Raw genomic sequence first — 15,166 nt, 5'->3', positions numbered from 1 at the left:
AACATGGGGAAATAGATTCAATATGTGTAATGACCCAGCCTCGCCCAGTCTCTATTCAAATCCAAGTTAATTGTATCTAATTTACATATTAATTCAAGCTTAGCAGTTTCTCGTTGGAGTCCATTTTTGAAGCTTTTCTGTTGCAAAATTGCCACCTTTAACTCTGTTACTGAGTGACCAGAGAGGTTAAAATGTTCTCCTACCTGTTTTTTAATGTTATGATTCCTGATGTCAGATTTGTGTCCATTTATTCTTTTGCGAAGAGACTGTCCTGTTTGGCCAATGTACATGGCAGAGGGGCATTGCTGACACATGATGGCATATATCACATTGGTAGATTTGTAGGTGAACGAGCCCCTTATGGTGTGGCTAATGTGTTTCTCATATAGGGAAGAACAAAGGAAGAACATAACCACAGGTTACAGAGAACACTGGAAAAGGATAGGGCAGTTAAATTAATATTAAATAAGCAGAAATGTAAATTTCAGGTCTGAGATAATACATACTTGGGAGAAAGACTGACTGAACATGGAGTCCAAATATATCATCATAGAGTCCTGGCAATTACAAACATGCCACCCCAGTAGACAAATAAGGGAGTACAACGATTCTTAGGATGGTCAACTTAGTGTTGCTCATTTGGCTGCTAAACTCAGCAACCTTAGAGCACTCTTGCACGTAATCAGTGGACATGGGATGCCAATCTCGAGAGGGAATTTAAAAATTTGAAATCGCTAATTTAGAGGACTCCTGTCCTTAGATTTTATGATTGCAAGAGATGGACTGAGGTGTCCACAGATGCCTCAAAGGAAGGCATAGGGCAACTTTACTGCAAAAGTGTGATGAACACTGGAGACCAGTAGTATATCCTTCCAGGGCACTCCCTAAAACTGAGTATCAATACGTACAAATTGAGAAGGAGGTTTTAGCTTTGGTGCATGGCGCCAAGAAATTTCATGTGTTCATCTATGGGTGACTAATTATTGTTGAGACAGGCCATAGGCCTTTAATATCCATTGCAAAGATGGGACTGGCTGACACTCCTCTCAGAATACAGAGATTTTTTTTTCAATTGCAGTTATATGATTTGCAAATAGAATATAAACCAGGAAGGGATTCAGTGGAAGCAGATTCTCTGTCTAGAGTTTTTGACACTACTGTAGCAGAAAATGATTCAGGATGTGACAGAGTGCATGTGAACCTTATAAAGAAAAACTACCCAGTCTCTGGCAAAACATGGATTGCATTTGCAGCAGCCACAGCACAAGATGGGACCTTGCAAAGAGAGTGATCAAAGCTATATCAATAGATTGGCCTGGACACCATATATCTAGTCCATATTTTAATTTCAAAGAAAAACTTCCAGTGATTGAACTTATTTTATTCAGGGACTACTGATTAACTTTTCCCAGAGTGTTACAGCCTGACGTGCTTATTAGAATTCATGAAGGACATTTAGGAATTGAAAAATAGAAAAGAAGGGCCAAAGGTGTGATCTATTGGCCTCAAATGAATGAGGATATAGAAAAAATGTGAAACCTCACTCTGCACCCCCACCCATTAGGGCAAGTCAGGGCAATTTGGTTCCATGTTTCTGGTCGCCTGGCTCTGATTTTTGCATCCCTATTTCTTTCATTAATTCACAGTGATGAAACTGAAGCCAGCCTTTGTACTTAGTCTTCTTACACTGTAAAGCAGCAGCTGCTGGTTACTTTGTATGCTTTCTGCTCTCTTGGTGTTTGGTGGAGAGAAAGTGCCATCACCATGTACTGCAGGGATTTAGATTTGGTTACTAAAGGGGCCACTAAAGAGAGGCATTAAAGGATAACATTGCATTGGACGTACTCTTTGTTAAAGGAAAGATGGGAAGAGTTGGTGAGAATCTCAAAACACTATGTAGTCTCCATATCACCCATGAGTGAAACTTCCAGTGAAGTCAAAAGTAGGTTTCTGCACTAGTGAAACTGAAAATAGAGCATTTGGTAAAACAAAGGGTAGATTTCATCGATAACTGCTGCCTTTTTTCTGGTTAGAAAATGGGAAAAGTTGTAGGTGAAACCACAATACTGTATTTCATTTTTTAAAATATGATTTTTTTATATGAATTTTGTGGACCCAATCAAAAATTGTGCAGAACTTAAAAAGGAATGCTGTTTGCTTTGTGTTGCAAATGTTATGAAGCAAAGTTTTCATCTGCTCATTAGGGAACATTTGAGACATTTATGCCTCAAAGGCACAATCCCTCTGAGGTGAGATAATTCTTCACCACTCCCCTATTCTGGGCTGTGGCTAAATATCACAAGCTAGCCCTAAGCATTTCTTAAACAATACAATCACTGTTCAATACAACCTATGAATCAGTTACAACCTATGAATGAGTGAGTTTAACACATCACCTTCCATACCATGTGGCTGAAGTTTAGACACACACAAAAAGACTCCTTAGCTTGAAATATTCATGACTGTGTAAAGAAAAAAATCTTATATTAAAAATTGTTGTTTTAATACTGCAGATTATTTACACGACTAAAAATATCTAGCATCTAATTTATTTTGCACCATTTATTCTTTTTGTGTCTCACTCAGCTTGGACAGTAAAGCTCAACTGGACTGCTTCCCTTTCTTTTTAGTGTCATTTTCACTTCCTACTTCTCCACTTGAGCTCAATGCTGTTATCTTTGGTTTCATGACTCTCTTCATGACATATTATTTCTTTTGAAACTTTCTTAAAACCAATAGTGAAAACATTTCCATATATAGAGGCAGTTTGTAGGCCTCTATGGTACAAAAATTCAAGGCAACGCTTTAACTAATTTGACACTGACTTTTTCAAATTTTATTTAGAGTCTGATCCTATCATTTGATTTTTGGTGATGACTTAAAAGGGCATTGAGTATGTTCCCTGATGATTTGGGCCCTAAAAAATGTACTTGGACAATTTCTTCCACTCTAAGCATGTTTTTAGAAGTAGCAGTGTCAGAGATGCTTCTCTTCTGTATTGCAGTAAATGGTCTATCTGTAATAATCAAAGCTAAGCTCACATTTGGCTCCACACCAGATAGAAGTCATAAATACCACTTTTTGCTTATTGTCAAACTAAGCAGTTTTATGACCATTTCAAACAATAGTCTTTGCTCATCCCTCCTCTACACAGCGCACGTAAAAGAAGAATGAGTGAGAGTGGAGCATAATTCATCTATCTTGCATAACTTATTTGTAAATGGTTCTGTCCCACAGGAGAAAAGGCTTTTGCCTCATTGAGTTTCTAGGGTGAATTGAGAAAAATTTTTCTCCCAGTGAATAACCTAGATTTCTGTAGAACATGGGAAGAAAATATTCAGCCATTGAACTGCCTGATCTGATTTTAAGAATCAGAGGAAAACATATCCCAGTCCGCTATGACTGTCTTTGGGTTGGATGGTGAAAATTTACATTTTTTCCACTGACAGCAACAGAGCTTGTTGGCCCCATGATATTTTATGTAGTACAACTTTTAAATATTTGTTTACACTGCACTTTCCCCATGTTCAGTATAACAAATCAGATGTCAGATGAGTACCCTGTGCAGGATGGGTGTTTTAGTCTCTTACAAGACTGTTCAGAGGAAATGTCAGTTAGCAAACAATGGGGAAAAGATGTTTGGTTGTCTAAAGAACAATAATAGAACTGTGGGAAATAATAAGAAACATTCTGTCATGGAAGTGAAAGGGATTATATTATGAATATCAGGAAGAGAACTAATTGGAAATTATATCATCCCACCTCATTCATCTGACTGGAACACACTCCTAAATGAGCACAGATCTGTGTATGTGGGTGACACTGATTGCTTGAGAGATGTTTTAATCAGTTTAATTGGCCAAGTGTCTCCACATCAATTTAGGAACTCTGGCTTCTACTCTAAATAAATGAGTTCAGATTTTGACACCAGCATATTCTTGTTCATTTCTCCCCCTCAATGCAGACAGCAAATACACAGTCAAAGCAATGTGTTCATTTTAAAGTGCTTACTTTGGAAAGCAGGATTTTGTGGTTTAGCTCCACATAGCTGGAATAAACTACAAGATTCATTACACCAGGAATCAGCATTATCTGGGTTTAAGAAATATTTAATCCCTTATTTTAAAAGATTGGTCAACATAAAATGAACTGAATGTTTGACTGATCACTCTACTTTACATTCACTATCCCATGTTATATTGGAGTGACATTGTCTGACTGGTTTCTCCTGCAGCCTTTGGGAAAATTAGATGTCACAGTAATCTGTCACGGTAATCATCATTGTAAATACATTTTAATGTAGAGAACTTCCCTTTAAAAGGATACTGTTAACTTAAAAATGATATTCTTTTTTGAAAATGTTGTCCCTATTAATATTATAAGAAACACCTACAATTACTGTAACTGAAAGAGTTTAGCGAAAATGCTTTTTTCCCCAGTTTGTTTGCTTTGTGTATTTGACAGCATTCTCTGTATTATCAGTTTTACTTTTATCATTATGATGTCAGCCATTCTTCCCTTTGTCCTGGTGGGCTTTTTACAAAGCACTAAGAAGAGAAAATCTTTTTTTTAAAATGGTAAAATATAATTATAAGGTCAAAAATATAAATGATGACGGTACCTAAAATGTCTACTAACTTATTTTTGGAAATTGACTACAGATCCAGTTGATAGCGCCCGTTAAAGGCTAGTGGCCTGAATTTTTCACACGGGCTGAATACCAACATATCCCACTGAAGATAATGGGAGTAGAGGTTGCTCAGCTGGATGAAATTATTTGATCAAAAAATCTTCCTGATTTTGTAAGAAATATCATTTTGATGAAGTTTTCTGATTTTTTAAAAGGGAAAATACTAAATGAAAAAATACATTTTGAACTGACATTTGTTTCAGAATATATTGCTTTGATTGTCTCAGCATTTTTTATTTTGCTATTTCAGTTGTTAGTCCCAATAGAAGACAAAAACAAATTTTAAAATAATAGAATTTCTGTCCCGTGGGTAATTTCATTTTTTGATAAATCTATATGAGACACAAACGTTCCTAAAATGGATATTTTGCTGATTAAAACAAGATTTGGTGCTAGGATTAGAGGTGGGCCCAGGCCACAAACATCTGATCCAGATCCATGGATTTCAGGTCCTCCTAACCCAGGTGGGTGGTCAGCTCCAAAGTTTTGGTTCAACCCATTTGTGATGGGGTGTACACATCCCATCTTTAGAGACTGATCTAAAGTTGACTGAGGTTAATAGAAAGACTTCCATTGATTTCAAAGGGCTTTGAATCAGGCCTAGTATCAAGAAGGGAAAAAGTTAACTGCATTCAGAAGGAAACAGGCCGAGGACCTATCCCAGCCTAGAGAAGTTGATCATCCTGTCTGTCAAGAAGAGTAGACCCCCACCTGGCCTCATTAGATTATAGAGGCAGCAGTAGTGATGCCACATTTAAGATTGAATTGAACTTCTCATTTAGTGTGGACTTATATATATTTAGGGACAGCTTCATCTGGCCATCCTTACTTTCCACTGAGCAGCCAGGCTGCCTGAGGAGTAAGATACTAGATAGGAGCAGAGGTGAAAGTAAGCCGGTAGGCCCCGGAATGGCATACCGGTAAGAGCCGGTGCGCCGTACCAGGACCGGCTTTCCGAGAGGGCAATTTAAAGCCCTGGGGTAGCGATGGCAGGGCTGCGGTGGGGATTTAAAGGGCCCCGGAGCTCCAGCCACCGCTACCCCGCCCCCCCCCGGGCCCTTTAAATCCCAGCCTGAACCCTGCTGCCTGAGCCCTGGTTTTGTGGATTTACCATGTTTCGTGGCCTGCCAGCTCCAGCCGCTGCTACTGACCCGGGGCCCTTTAAATCCCTGCCAGAGCAGCAGGGCTCAGGCTGGGATTTAAAGGGCCCGGGGGCGAGGGGTAGCAGCGGCTGGAGCTCCGGAGCCCTTTAAATCCCTGCCAGAGCCCCGCCGCCGCTACCCCAGGGCTCGGGCAGCAGGGCTCAGGCTGGGATTTAAAGGGCCCTGGAGCTGCAGCCGCTGCTACTGCCCTGGGGCTCTTTAAATCCCCGCCTGAGCCCTGCTGCCGAAGCCCTGGGGTAGCGGTGGAGGGGCTCCAGAGCGGATTTAAAGTGCCGGGGTGGTAGTGGCGGCTGGAGCCCCAAGCCCTTTAAATCCCCGCCTGAGCCCTGCTGCCCGAGCCCTGGGGTAGGGGTGGGGGGGCTCTGGCGGGGATTTAAAGAGCCCCGGAGCGCCAGCCACCGCTACTGCCCTGGCCCTTTAAATTCCCGCCTGAGCCCTGCTGTCGAAGCCCTGGGGTAGTGGCAGTGGGGCTCCGGCAGGTATTTAAAGGGCCAGGGCAGTAGCGGTGGCTGGAGCCCCAGGGCCCTTTAAATCCCCTATGGAGCCCGACCACTGCTACCCCAGGGCTCAGACAGAAGGGATCAGGCAGGGATTTAAAGGGCTCGGGGCTCTGGCAGCCGCTACCACAGCGGAGCCCCAGGCCTTTTAAAGCTCTGCAAGAGCCCAGGGCCCCGGGGTAGTGGTCGCAGCCGGGAGCCCCCAGGGCTCCTCAGTGATTTAAAGGGCCCAGGGCTCCGCTGCGGTAGCGGCAGCTGGAGCCCTGGGCCCTTTAAATTGCCCCTGAGCTCCCAGTCACCTCCGTAGGGGGTGATTTAGAGGGCCCTGGGCTCCCAGCCGCCACTACCGCAGCTGGAGCCCTGGCCCTTTAAATCAAGATTTAAAGGGCCCGGGGATTTAAGGCCATGCCTCTTGAGGCCACGCCCTCTGCTCAGGACTCCAGCGTACCGGTAAATCCTCTAACTTACTTTCACCCCTGGGTAGGAGGACAGAAGGCAAACTGGAATTTGCAATGACTCTATAAAAATGCACATTTTTCATTTACTGAGGTATTTTTGCAGTATCATACTGTCTCTTTAAGAATATATAAATACATGTAAAAATGACATTTCTGAACATTGGTATTCACTGTCTCTCTATTTTTTGGTAATCTATAAACCTTCTTTGGGCCTCTCTACACAGGGACATCCAACTTAACTAAAAAAGTGTGAATTTGAAGTGGATTAGTTAAACAGTATTAAATCCCTGTGTGGACACTGTTATTCAGGTTTAAAATTATTCAGCCTTAAATTGGTTTTAGTTTAATTCACTTTGGAAGTGAGAATTTTGTTTTTAGTGAGATTATTCATTGGATTTGTACTTTACCACCCATAACTGTATGCTAACTTTTTGGGGTGTAGGGAATATATAAACAGGAAAGGAAAGTAGATTGGACTATTTAGAAGGAAAATGTTCTCTGTCTTCTCCTAGTCCAGGGAGGCAACAGAGTCAGGTGATTCCCAGACTGTTCAGATAGCACAGAGTACTTGTGGAAACAGACTGCTATCTTCTCACCACAGGACTGTACTTCTGCCACAGACTTTAAATTGAACACTGCTTGATTTGCCCATTACTTTGGATTCCTCTGGCTGAAGCAAGCCTGCCTATGTTTGGCTGGACCAAACAGAGGAAAACCTTTGCCTTGACTGTCTGTAAGCACTTGCCTATGTGAGGAAACTGACTGGAATAAGTATTCTCCAATAAGTATTTGAACTAGCTCTCTGCATGGATGCTCTATTTTCCAGAATTATAATGTCCCCTGGGGGGGCTATTCCACTGGGTTACATTTTAAGTTCACATCCTACCTTCTTTCAGAATAACTTCCTGGTGTAGACAAGCCTTAAACTGACCAGCGGAAAGGCTGTCTGCAGAGAATTGCATGCTTTAAATAGATGTTATATTTGTGTCCATTTTGTTACATATTCCCAGTTTTGCTGGTACCCAGTGCTATGCTCCCAAGTTATCCTTCATACACAATTATAGAAATATAGGCCAGCCACAAAATTCAGATCTAGATCAGAACATTGATTGTGAATGTTCTCAGAATTCAGAGATCTTTTGATCTGGGGTTTTTGTTGAGTCCATATTCTCTCATGATACCAAACTGCTGTTGTATCATAGCTCCCTACATAGACATCCTGAATCAGGCAGTGAAAACAAACTAGCTTAGCTTCCCACGCTCTGCATCAGCTATTGTTATAAACACAATTAGCTGCCAAAACCAATCCCTGGAATCAAACAAGCTGGACTTGTTGAACACCTGCAGAGATGTGAGAAGTGAGGCGCTCTGCTGAAAAGCCTTGTGGAATCCCTCCAGTGCTAATTTTGATCCTAATTATGCTAACTGCCAGTGAAACTGGAGAAAAATCATCTTTCTGCAGTTCATAAAGAAGCAACAGTTTTTGCATTCCTGTTTTCTCAAAAAGAAAAGGCAACTAATTATTCCAGGTTCAAAACTGTTGTTTCACCGGTCATATTACAGGCAACACCGTACGTGACAATATGTGATTAAAGTTATTATGGAATTGATAGCATTAAGACAGATCATAGTCTAGTCACTATACGTACCATCTCACTGCTGATATATGGGGATGTGTTGTTTCATTGTGCACAATTCATCACATTATAGTTTGTCGGTGCTGTCTTATTGTGCCCCCTATTTTGTCTTTTCTCAAACCGTATTGCATCATATTGCATCATGCATTATTCCATCTGTTGTTCCTTGATAAGCACTTTCTGAGTCATACATGTAGTAATTATATGGAAATATTGTACAGTTCATTATCCCCTGGAGCAAACAGTCTAACAATTAAAAACCTCTACAAAATACAATAAATTTAGCATTTTTAATGCTTTTTGTGAGTGAGGCTAATGGGGCATTTTTTAGGATGTTTCACAAATGTGATAGGAACACCTCACAATATTTGTTTAGTGTGCATGGTGGTACATGATACAATAACTATAATGTGAAAGTGCAATTTTCATTTTGTATGTGGCAACCCCATATGTTATAAAATCTACTATGTGGCTGTCTGTAATAAGATATAGCGTGCTTATATATTTGAGAAAGGTATATATTGAGAGAAAGGAATATCTCCCCTAATAGAGATGATAATGAAGCGTTTAAGGAACCATCCAACATGGAGCCTGCTACAATCTCTAAGATACCATATCTGTTTAGAGTGAAGTAAACTCCTAACCAAAATGTGCAAAGCAGTGTTTAGCCATACAACTCCCCATAAATGTAAATCAGACATGTATGGTTTTAATGCAACTCTTTGAAAACATATACCCCATGAATTACTTTGAAACAATATATTCCTGGAAGCTTGCCTCTGAAGCCAGTACTTCAGAAGGGATATTGCAGTAGCCATAATTCTGTTTCACTGAGACTTAAAAATGTGACACCCCGCCCCTGCAAAGTTCCTCCTTCCACGTTGAATGAATATGGGCACAAGTAGAGCATGGTGGAGACATGGATAAAATCTGGGCTGAGCTCATAGACATAAGCTGTATGTCTCCACATTACAAATCACATTAACTGGATCTGCATCATGTTAATAAATGGGGAAGTTTTCTTTTTGTGTTGTTTTTGTGCACACATTTATGACATAATCCATACAACTAGAGCTGGGATGAACACTGTGACAAGATAGACACAAACATTTATTTGAATAAAAAATATGTATTCACATACATGGCATCTGTTTTCCAAAAACATTGGTAGAGGTGATCTTTTGTTTGGATGAACATTTGCAGAAAGCAAAAGCTGAATGAATTCTCATGCAAATATGTGCTCAAGTGAAGGTTTGCAGCAGAAGTATCTGGCCATCTGGAACTCCCTTTGAGTTCCTTCCTGTTCGTAAAATTCTCAGGCATACAATCAATTAACAGAAACAATACTTTGTGACTTGGGTGCCCAATTCCACACCACTAATGATGACTAGTGAATAGCTAAATGAATAGTCAAAACAAGTAGCTTGCGCACCAACTTCAGGCTAAAATCTGTGTGTGTACACAGGGGTCTTGGAACAATGTGTAGTGGGGGTGTTGATAGCCATTGAACTAAACTGTAAACCTGTATATAATGCAAACCACTTCACACCAGGGGGTGTGGCAGCACCCCTAATTCCAGTTCCTATGTGAGTAACCGTATGTCTACACTACGGAATAAGGTCAAATTTATAGAAGTCGGTTTTTTAGAAATCGGTTTTATATATTCGAGTGTGTGTGTCCCCACAGAAAATGCTCTAAGTGCATTAAGTGCATTAACTCGGCGGAGCGCTTCCACAGTACCGAGGCTAGAGTCGACTTCCGGAGCGTTGCACTGTGGGTAGCTATCCCACAGTTACCGCAGTCTCCGCTGCCCATTGGAATTCTGGGTTGAGATCCCAATGCCTGATGGGGCTAAAACATTGTTGCGGGTGGTTCTGGGTACATATCGTCAGGCCCCCGTTCCCTCCCTCCCTCCGTGAAGGCAAGGGCAGACAATCATTTCGCGCCTTTTTTCCTGAGTTACCTGTGCAGACGCCATACCACTGCAAGCATGGAGCCCGCTCAGGTAACCGTCACCCTATGTCTCCTGGGTGCTGGCAGACGCGGTACGGCATTGCTACACAGTAGCAGCAACCCCTTGCCTTGTGGCAGCAGACGGTACAGTACGACTGGTAGCTGTCATCGTCATGTCCGAGGTGCTCCTGGCCACGTCGGCTGGGAGCGCCTGGGCAGACATGGGCGCAGGGAGTAAATTTGGAGTGACTTGACCAGGTCATTCTCTTTAGTCCTGCAGTCAGTCCTATTGAACCATCTTATGGTGAGCGGGCAGGCGATACGGACTGCTAGCAGTCGTACTGTACCATCTTCTGCCAGGCAGGCAAGAGATGAGGATTGCTAGTAGTCGTATTGTACCATCTTCTGCCAGACAGGCAAGAGATGAGGATGGCTAGCAGTCGTACTGTACCATCTTCTGCTGAGCAGCCATGAGATGTGGATGGCATGCAGTCCTTCTGCACCGTCTGCTGCCAGCCAAAGATGTAAAAGATAGATGGAGTGGGTCAAAACAAGAAATAGACCAGATTTGTTTTGTACTCATTTGCCTCCTCCCCTGTCTAGGGGACTCATTCCTCTAGGTCACACTGCAGTCACTCACAGAGAAGGTGCAGCGAGGTAAATCTAGCCATGTATCAATCAGAGGCCAGACTAATCTCCTTGTTCCAATAAGAACGGTAACTTAGGTGCACCATTTCTTATTGGAACCCTCCGTGAAGTCCTGCCTGAAATACTCCTTGATGTACAGGCACCGCCTTTGTTGATTTTAGCTCCCTGAAGCCAACCCTGTAAGCCGTGTCGTCAGTCGCCCCTCCCTCCGTCAGAGCAACGGCAGACAATCGTTCCGCGCCTTTTTTCTGTGCGGACACCATACCAAGGCAAGCATGGAGGCCGCTCAGCTCACTTTGGCAATTAGGAGCACATTAAACACCACACGCATTATCCAGCAGTATATGCAGCACCAGAACCTGGCAAAGCGATACTGGGCGAGGAGGCGACGTCAGCGCGGTCACGTGAGTGATCAGGACATGGACACAGATTTCTCTGAAAGCATGGGCCCTGCCAATGCATGTATCATGGTGCTAATGGGGCAGGTTCATGCTGTGGAACGCCGATTCTGGGCTCGGGAAACAAGCACAGACTGGTGGGACCGCATAGTGTTGCAGGTCTGGGACGATTCCCAGTGGCTGCGAAACTTTCGCATGCGTAAGGGCACTTTCATGGAACTTTGTGACTTGCTTTCCCCTGCCCTGAGGCGCATGAATACCAAGATGAGAGCATCCCTCACAGTTGAGAAGCGAGTGGCGATAGCCCTGTGGAAGCTTGCAACGCAAGACAGCTACCGGTCAGTTGGGAATCAATTTGGAGTGGGCAAATCTACTGTGGGGGCTGCTGTGATGCAAGTAGCCCACGCAATCAAAGATCTGCTGATATCAAGGGTAGTGACCCTGGGAAATGTTCAGGTCATAGTGGATGGCTTTGCTGCAATGGGATTCCCTAACTGTGGTGGGGCTATAGACGGAACCCATATCCCTATCTTGGCACCGGAGCACCAAGCCGCCGAGTACATAAACCGCAAGGGGTACTTTTCGATAGTGCTGCAAGCTCTGGTGGATCACAAGGGACGTTTCACCAACATCAACGTGGGATGGCCGGGAAAGGTGCATGAAGCTCGCATCTTCAGGAACTCTGGTCTGTTTCAAAAGCTGCAGGAAGGGACTTTATTCTCAGACCAGAAAATAACTGTTGGGGATGTTGAAATGCCTATATGTATCCTTGGGGACCCAGCCTACCCCTTAATGCCATGGCTCATGAAGCCGTACACAGGCAGCCTGTTCAGCTACAGGCTGAGCAAGTGCAGAATGGTGGTAGAATGTGCATTTGGACGTTTAAAGGCACGCTGGCGCAGTTTACTGACTCGCTTAGACCTCAGCGAAACCAATATTCCCACTGTTATTACTGCTTGCTGTGTGCTCCACAATATCTGTGAGAGTAAGGGGGAGACGTTTATGGCGGGGTGGGAGGTTGAGGCAAATCGCCTGGCTGCTGGTTACGCGCAGCCAGACACCAGGGCGGTTAGAAGAGCACAGGAGGGCGCGGTACACATCAGAGAAGCTTTGAAAACCAGTTTCATGACTGGCCAGGCTACGGTGTGAAAGTTCTGTTTGTTTCTTCTTGATGAAACCCCCCGCCCCTTGGTTCACTCTACTTCCCTGTAAGCTAACCACCCGCCCCTCCTCCCTTCAATCACCGCTTGCAGAGGCAATAAAGTCATTGTTGCTTCACATTCATGCATTCTTTATTCATTCATCACACAAATAGGGGGATGACTACCACGGTAGCCCAGGAGGGGTGGTGGAGGAGGGAAGGAAAATGCCACACAGCACTTTAAGCACAGCACTTTAAAAGTTTACAACTTTAAAATTTATTGAATGACAGCCTTCTTTTTTTTTGGGCAATCCTCTGTGGTGGAGTGGCTGGTTGGCCGGAGGCCCCCCCACCGCGTTCTTGGGCATCTGGGTGTGGAGGCTATGGAAATTGGGGAGGAGGGCGGTTGGTTACAGAGGGGCTGCAGTGGCAGTCTGTGCTCCAGCTGCCTTTGCTGCAGCTCAACCATACACTGGAGCATACTGGTTTGGTCTTGCAGCAGCCTCAGCATTGAATCCTGCCTCCTCTCATCACGCTGCCGCCACATTTGAGCTTCAGCCCTGTCTTCAGCCCGCCACTTACTCTCTTCAGCCCACCACCTCTCCTCCCGGTCATTTTGTGCTTTCCTGCACTCTGACATTATTTGCCTCCACGCATTCGTCTGTGCTCTGTCAGTGTGGGAGGACAGCATGAGCTCGGAGAACATTTCATCGCGAGTGCATTTTTTTTTTCTAAGCTTCACTAGCCTCTGGGAAGGAGAAGATCCTGTGATCATTGAAACACATGCAGCTGGTGGAGAAAAAAAAAGGGACAGCGGTATTTAAAAAGACACATTTTATAAAACAGTGGCTACACTCTTTCAGGGTAAACCTTGCTGTTAACATTACATACATAGCACATGTGCTTTCGTTACAAGGTCGCATTTTGCCTCCTCCCACCGCGTGACTACCCCCTCAACCTTCCCCCCTCCCTGTGGCTAACAGCGGGGAACATTTCTGTTTAGCCACAGGCAAACAGCCCATCAGGAATGGGCTCCTCTGAGTGTCCCCTGAAGAAAAGCACTCTATTTCAACCAGGTGACCATGAATTATATCTCACTCTCCTGAGGATAACACAGAGAGATAAAGAACGGATGTTGTTTGAATGCCAGCAAACATACACTGCAATGCTTTGTTGTACAATGATTCCCGAGTACGTGTTACTGGCCTGGAGTGGTAAAGTGTCCTACCATAAAGGACGCAATAAGGCTGCCCTCCCCAGAAACCTTTTGCAAAGGCTTTAGGACTACATCTAGGAGAACCGCAAATGCCAGGGCAAAGTAATCTTTCACATGCTTGCTTTTAAACCATGTATAGTATTTTAAAAGGTACACTCACCAGAGGTCCCTTCTCCGCCTGCTGGGTCCAGGAGGCAGCCTTGGGTGGGTTCGGGGGGTACTGGCTCCAGGTCTAGGGTGAGAAACAGTTCCTGGCTGTCGGGAAAACCGGTTTCTCCGCTTGCTTGCTGTGAACTATCTACAACCTCCTCCTCATCATCATCTTCTTCGTCCCCAAAACCTGCTTCCGTATTGCCTCCATCTCCATTGAAGGAGTCAAACAACACGGCTGGGGTAGTGGTGGCTGAACCCCCTAAAATGGCATGCAGCTCATCATAGAAGCGGCATGTTTGGGGCTCTGACCCAGAGCGGCTGTTCGCCTCTCTGGTTTTCTGGTAGGCTTGCCTCAGCTCCTTCAGTTTCACGCGGCACTGCTTCGGGTCCCTGTTATGGCCTCTGTCCTTCATGCCCTGGGAGATTTTGACAAAGGTTTTGGCATTTCGAAAACTGGAACGGAGTTCTGATAGCACGGATTCCTCTCCCCAAACAGCGATCAGATCCCATACCTCCCGTTCGGTCCATGCTGGAGCTCTTTTGCGATTCTGGGACTCCATCATGATCACCTGTGCTGATGAGCTCTGCATGGTCACCTGCAGCTTGCCACGCTAGCCAAACAGGAAATGAGATTCAAAAGTTCACGGTTCTTTTCCTGTCTACCTGGCCAGTGCATCTGAGTTGAGAGTGCTGTCCAGAGCGGTCATAATGGAGCACTCTGGGATAGCTCCCGGAGGCCAATACCATCGAATTGTGTCCACAGTACCCCAAATTCGAGCCAGCAACGTCGATTTAAGCGCTAATCCACTTGTCAGGGGTGGAGTAAGGAAATCGATTTTAAGAGCCCTTTAAGTCGAAATAAAGGGCTTCATTGTGTGGACGGGTGCAGGTTTACATCGATTTAACGCTGCTAAATTCGACCTAAAGTCCTAGTGTAGACCAGGGCTAAGGATGGCCAGATTAAGCTGTCGCTAAGTATACATAACTCCACACTAAATGAGAAGCTCACTTCAATCTCACCTGTTAGATCACTACTGCTGCCTCTATAATCTAATGAGGTCAGGTATGGATCTACTCTTTTTAACAGACAGGATAAGCAGCTTTCCCAGACTGGGATAGGTCCTTGGCCTTTTCCTTTGAATGCGGTTAACTCCTTCCCTTCCTAGTATCGGACCTGATTCAATTAAAATGTACCCTATGAAGAAAACTGGC

At 44.1% G+C, this 15,166-nt stretch overlaps 1 protein-coding gene across 1 annotated transcript; it reads right to left on the bottom strand.

Moving 5' to 3' along the window:
• Positions 1–1,682: 1,682 nt before the first annotated feature.
• Positions 1,683–14,544, bottom strand: LOC140908787 (uncharacterized). Its single transcript, XM_073336661.1, has 3 exons — positions 13,962–14,544; positions 13,069–13,374; positions 1,683–1,804 (listed from the first exon to the last, which is right to left on the bottom strand). The coding sequence occupies exons 1-3, from the start codon at positions 14,542–14,544 to the stop codon at positions 1,683–1,685; spliced, it is 1,011 nt and encodes a 336-aa protein (XP_073192762.1).
• Positions 14,545–15,166: the final 622 nt, after the last annotated feature.

This window comes from Lepidochelys kempii, chromosome 3 (genome assembly GCF_965140265.1).
Source record: "Lepidochelys kempii isolate rLepKem1 chromosome 3, rLepKem1.hap2, whole genome shotgun sequence".
NCBI classification, from domain to species: Eukaryota; Metazoa; Chordata; order Testudines; family Cheloniidae; genus Lepidochelys; species Lepidochelys kempii.
Note: the sequence above shows the minus strand (reverse complement) of the source record. Positions and strands in the feature narration are given on the sequence as shown.

What these genes read in the sequence shown, in the direction of transcription:
- LOC140908787 (XM_073336661.1), bottom strand. Translation starts at nt 14,544, where the DNA reads ATGCAGAGCTCATCAGCACAGGTGATCATGATGGAGTCCCAGAATCGC. An exon ending in AGGCGGAGAAGGGACCTCTG is followed by an intron (nt 13,375 to 13,961) that starts GTGAGTGTACCT and finishes TTTCTCCACCAG; the next exon opens with CTGCATGTGTTTCAATGATC. An exon ending in GCTGCTGCAAGACCAAACCA is followed by an intron (nt 1,805 to 13,068) that starts GTATGCTCCAGT and finishes GCCTCTCTTTAG; the next exon opens with TGGCCCCTTTAGTAACCAAA.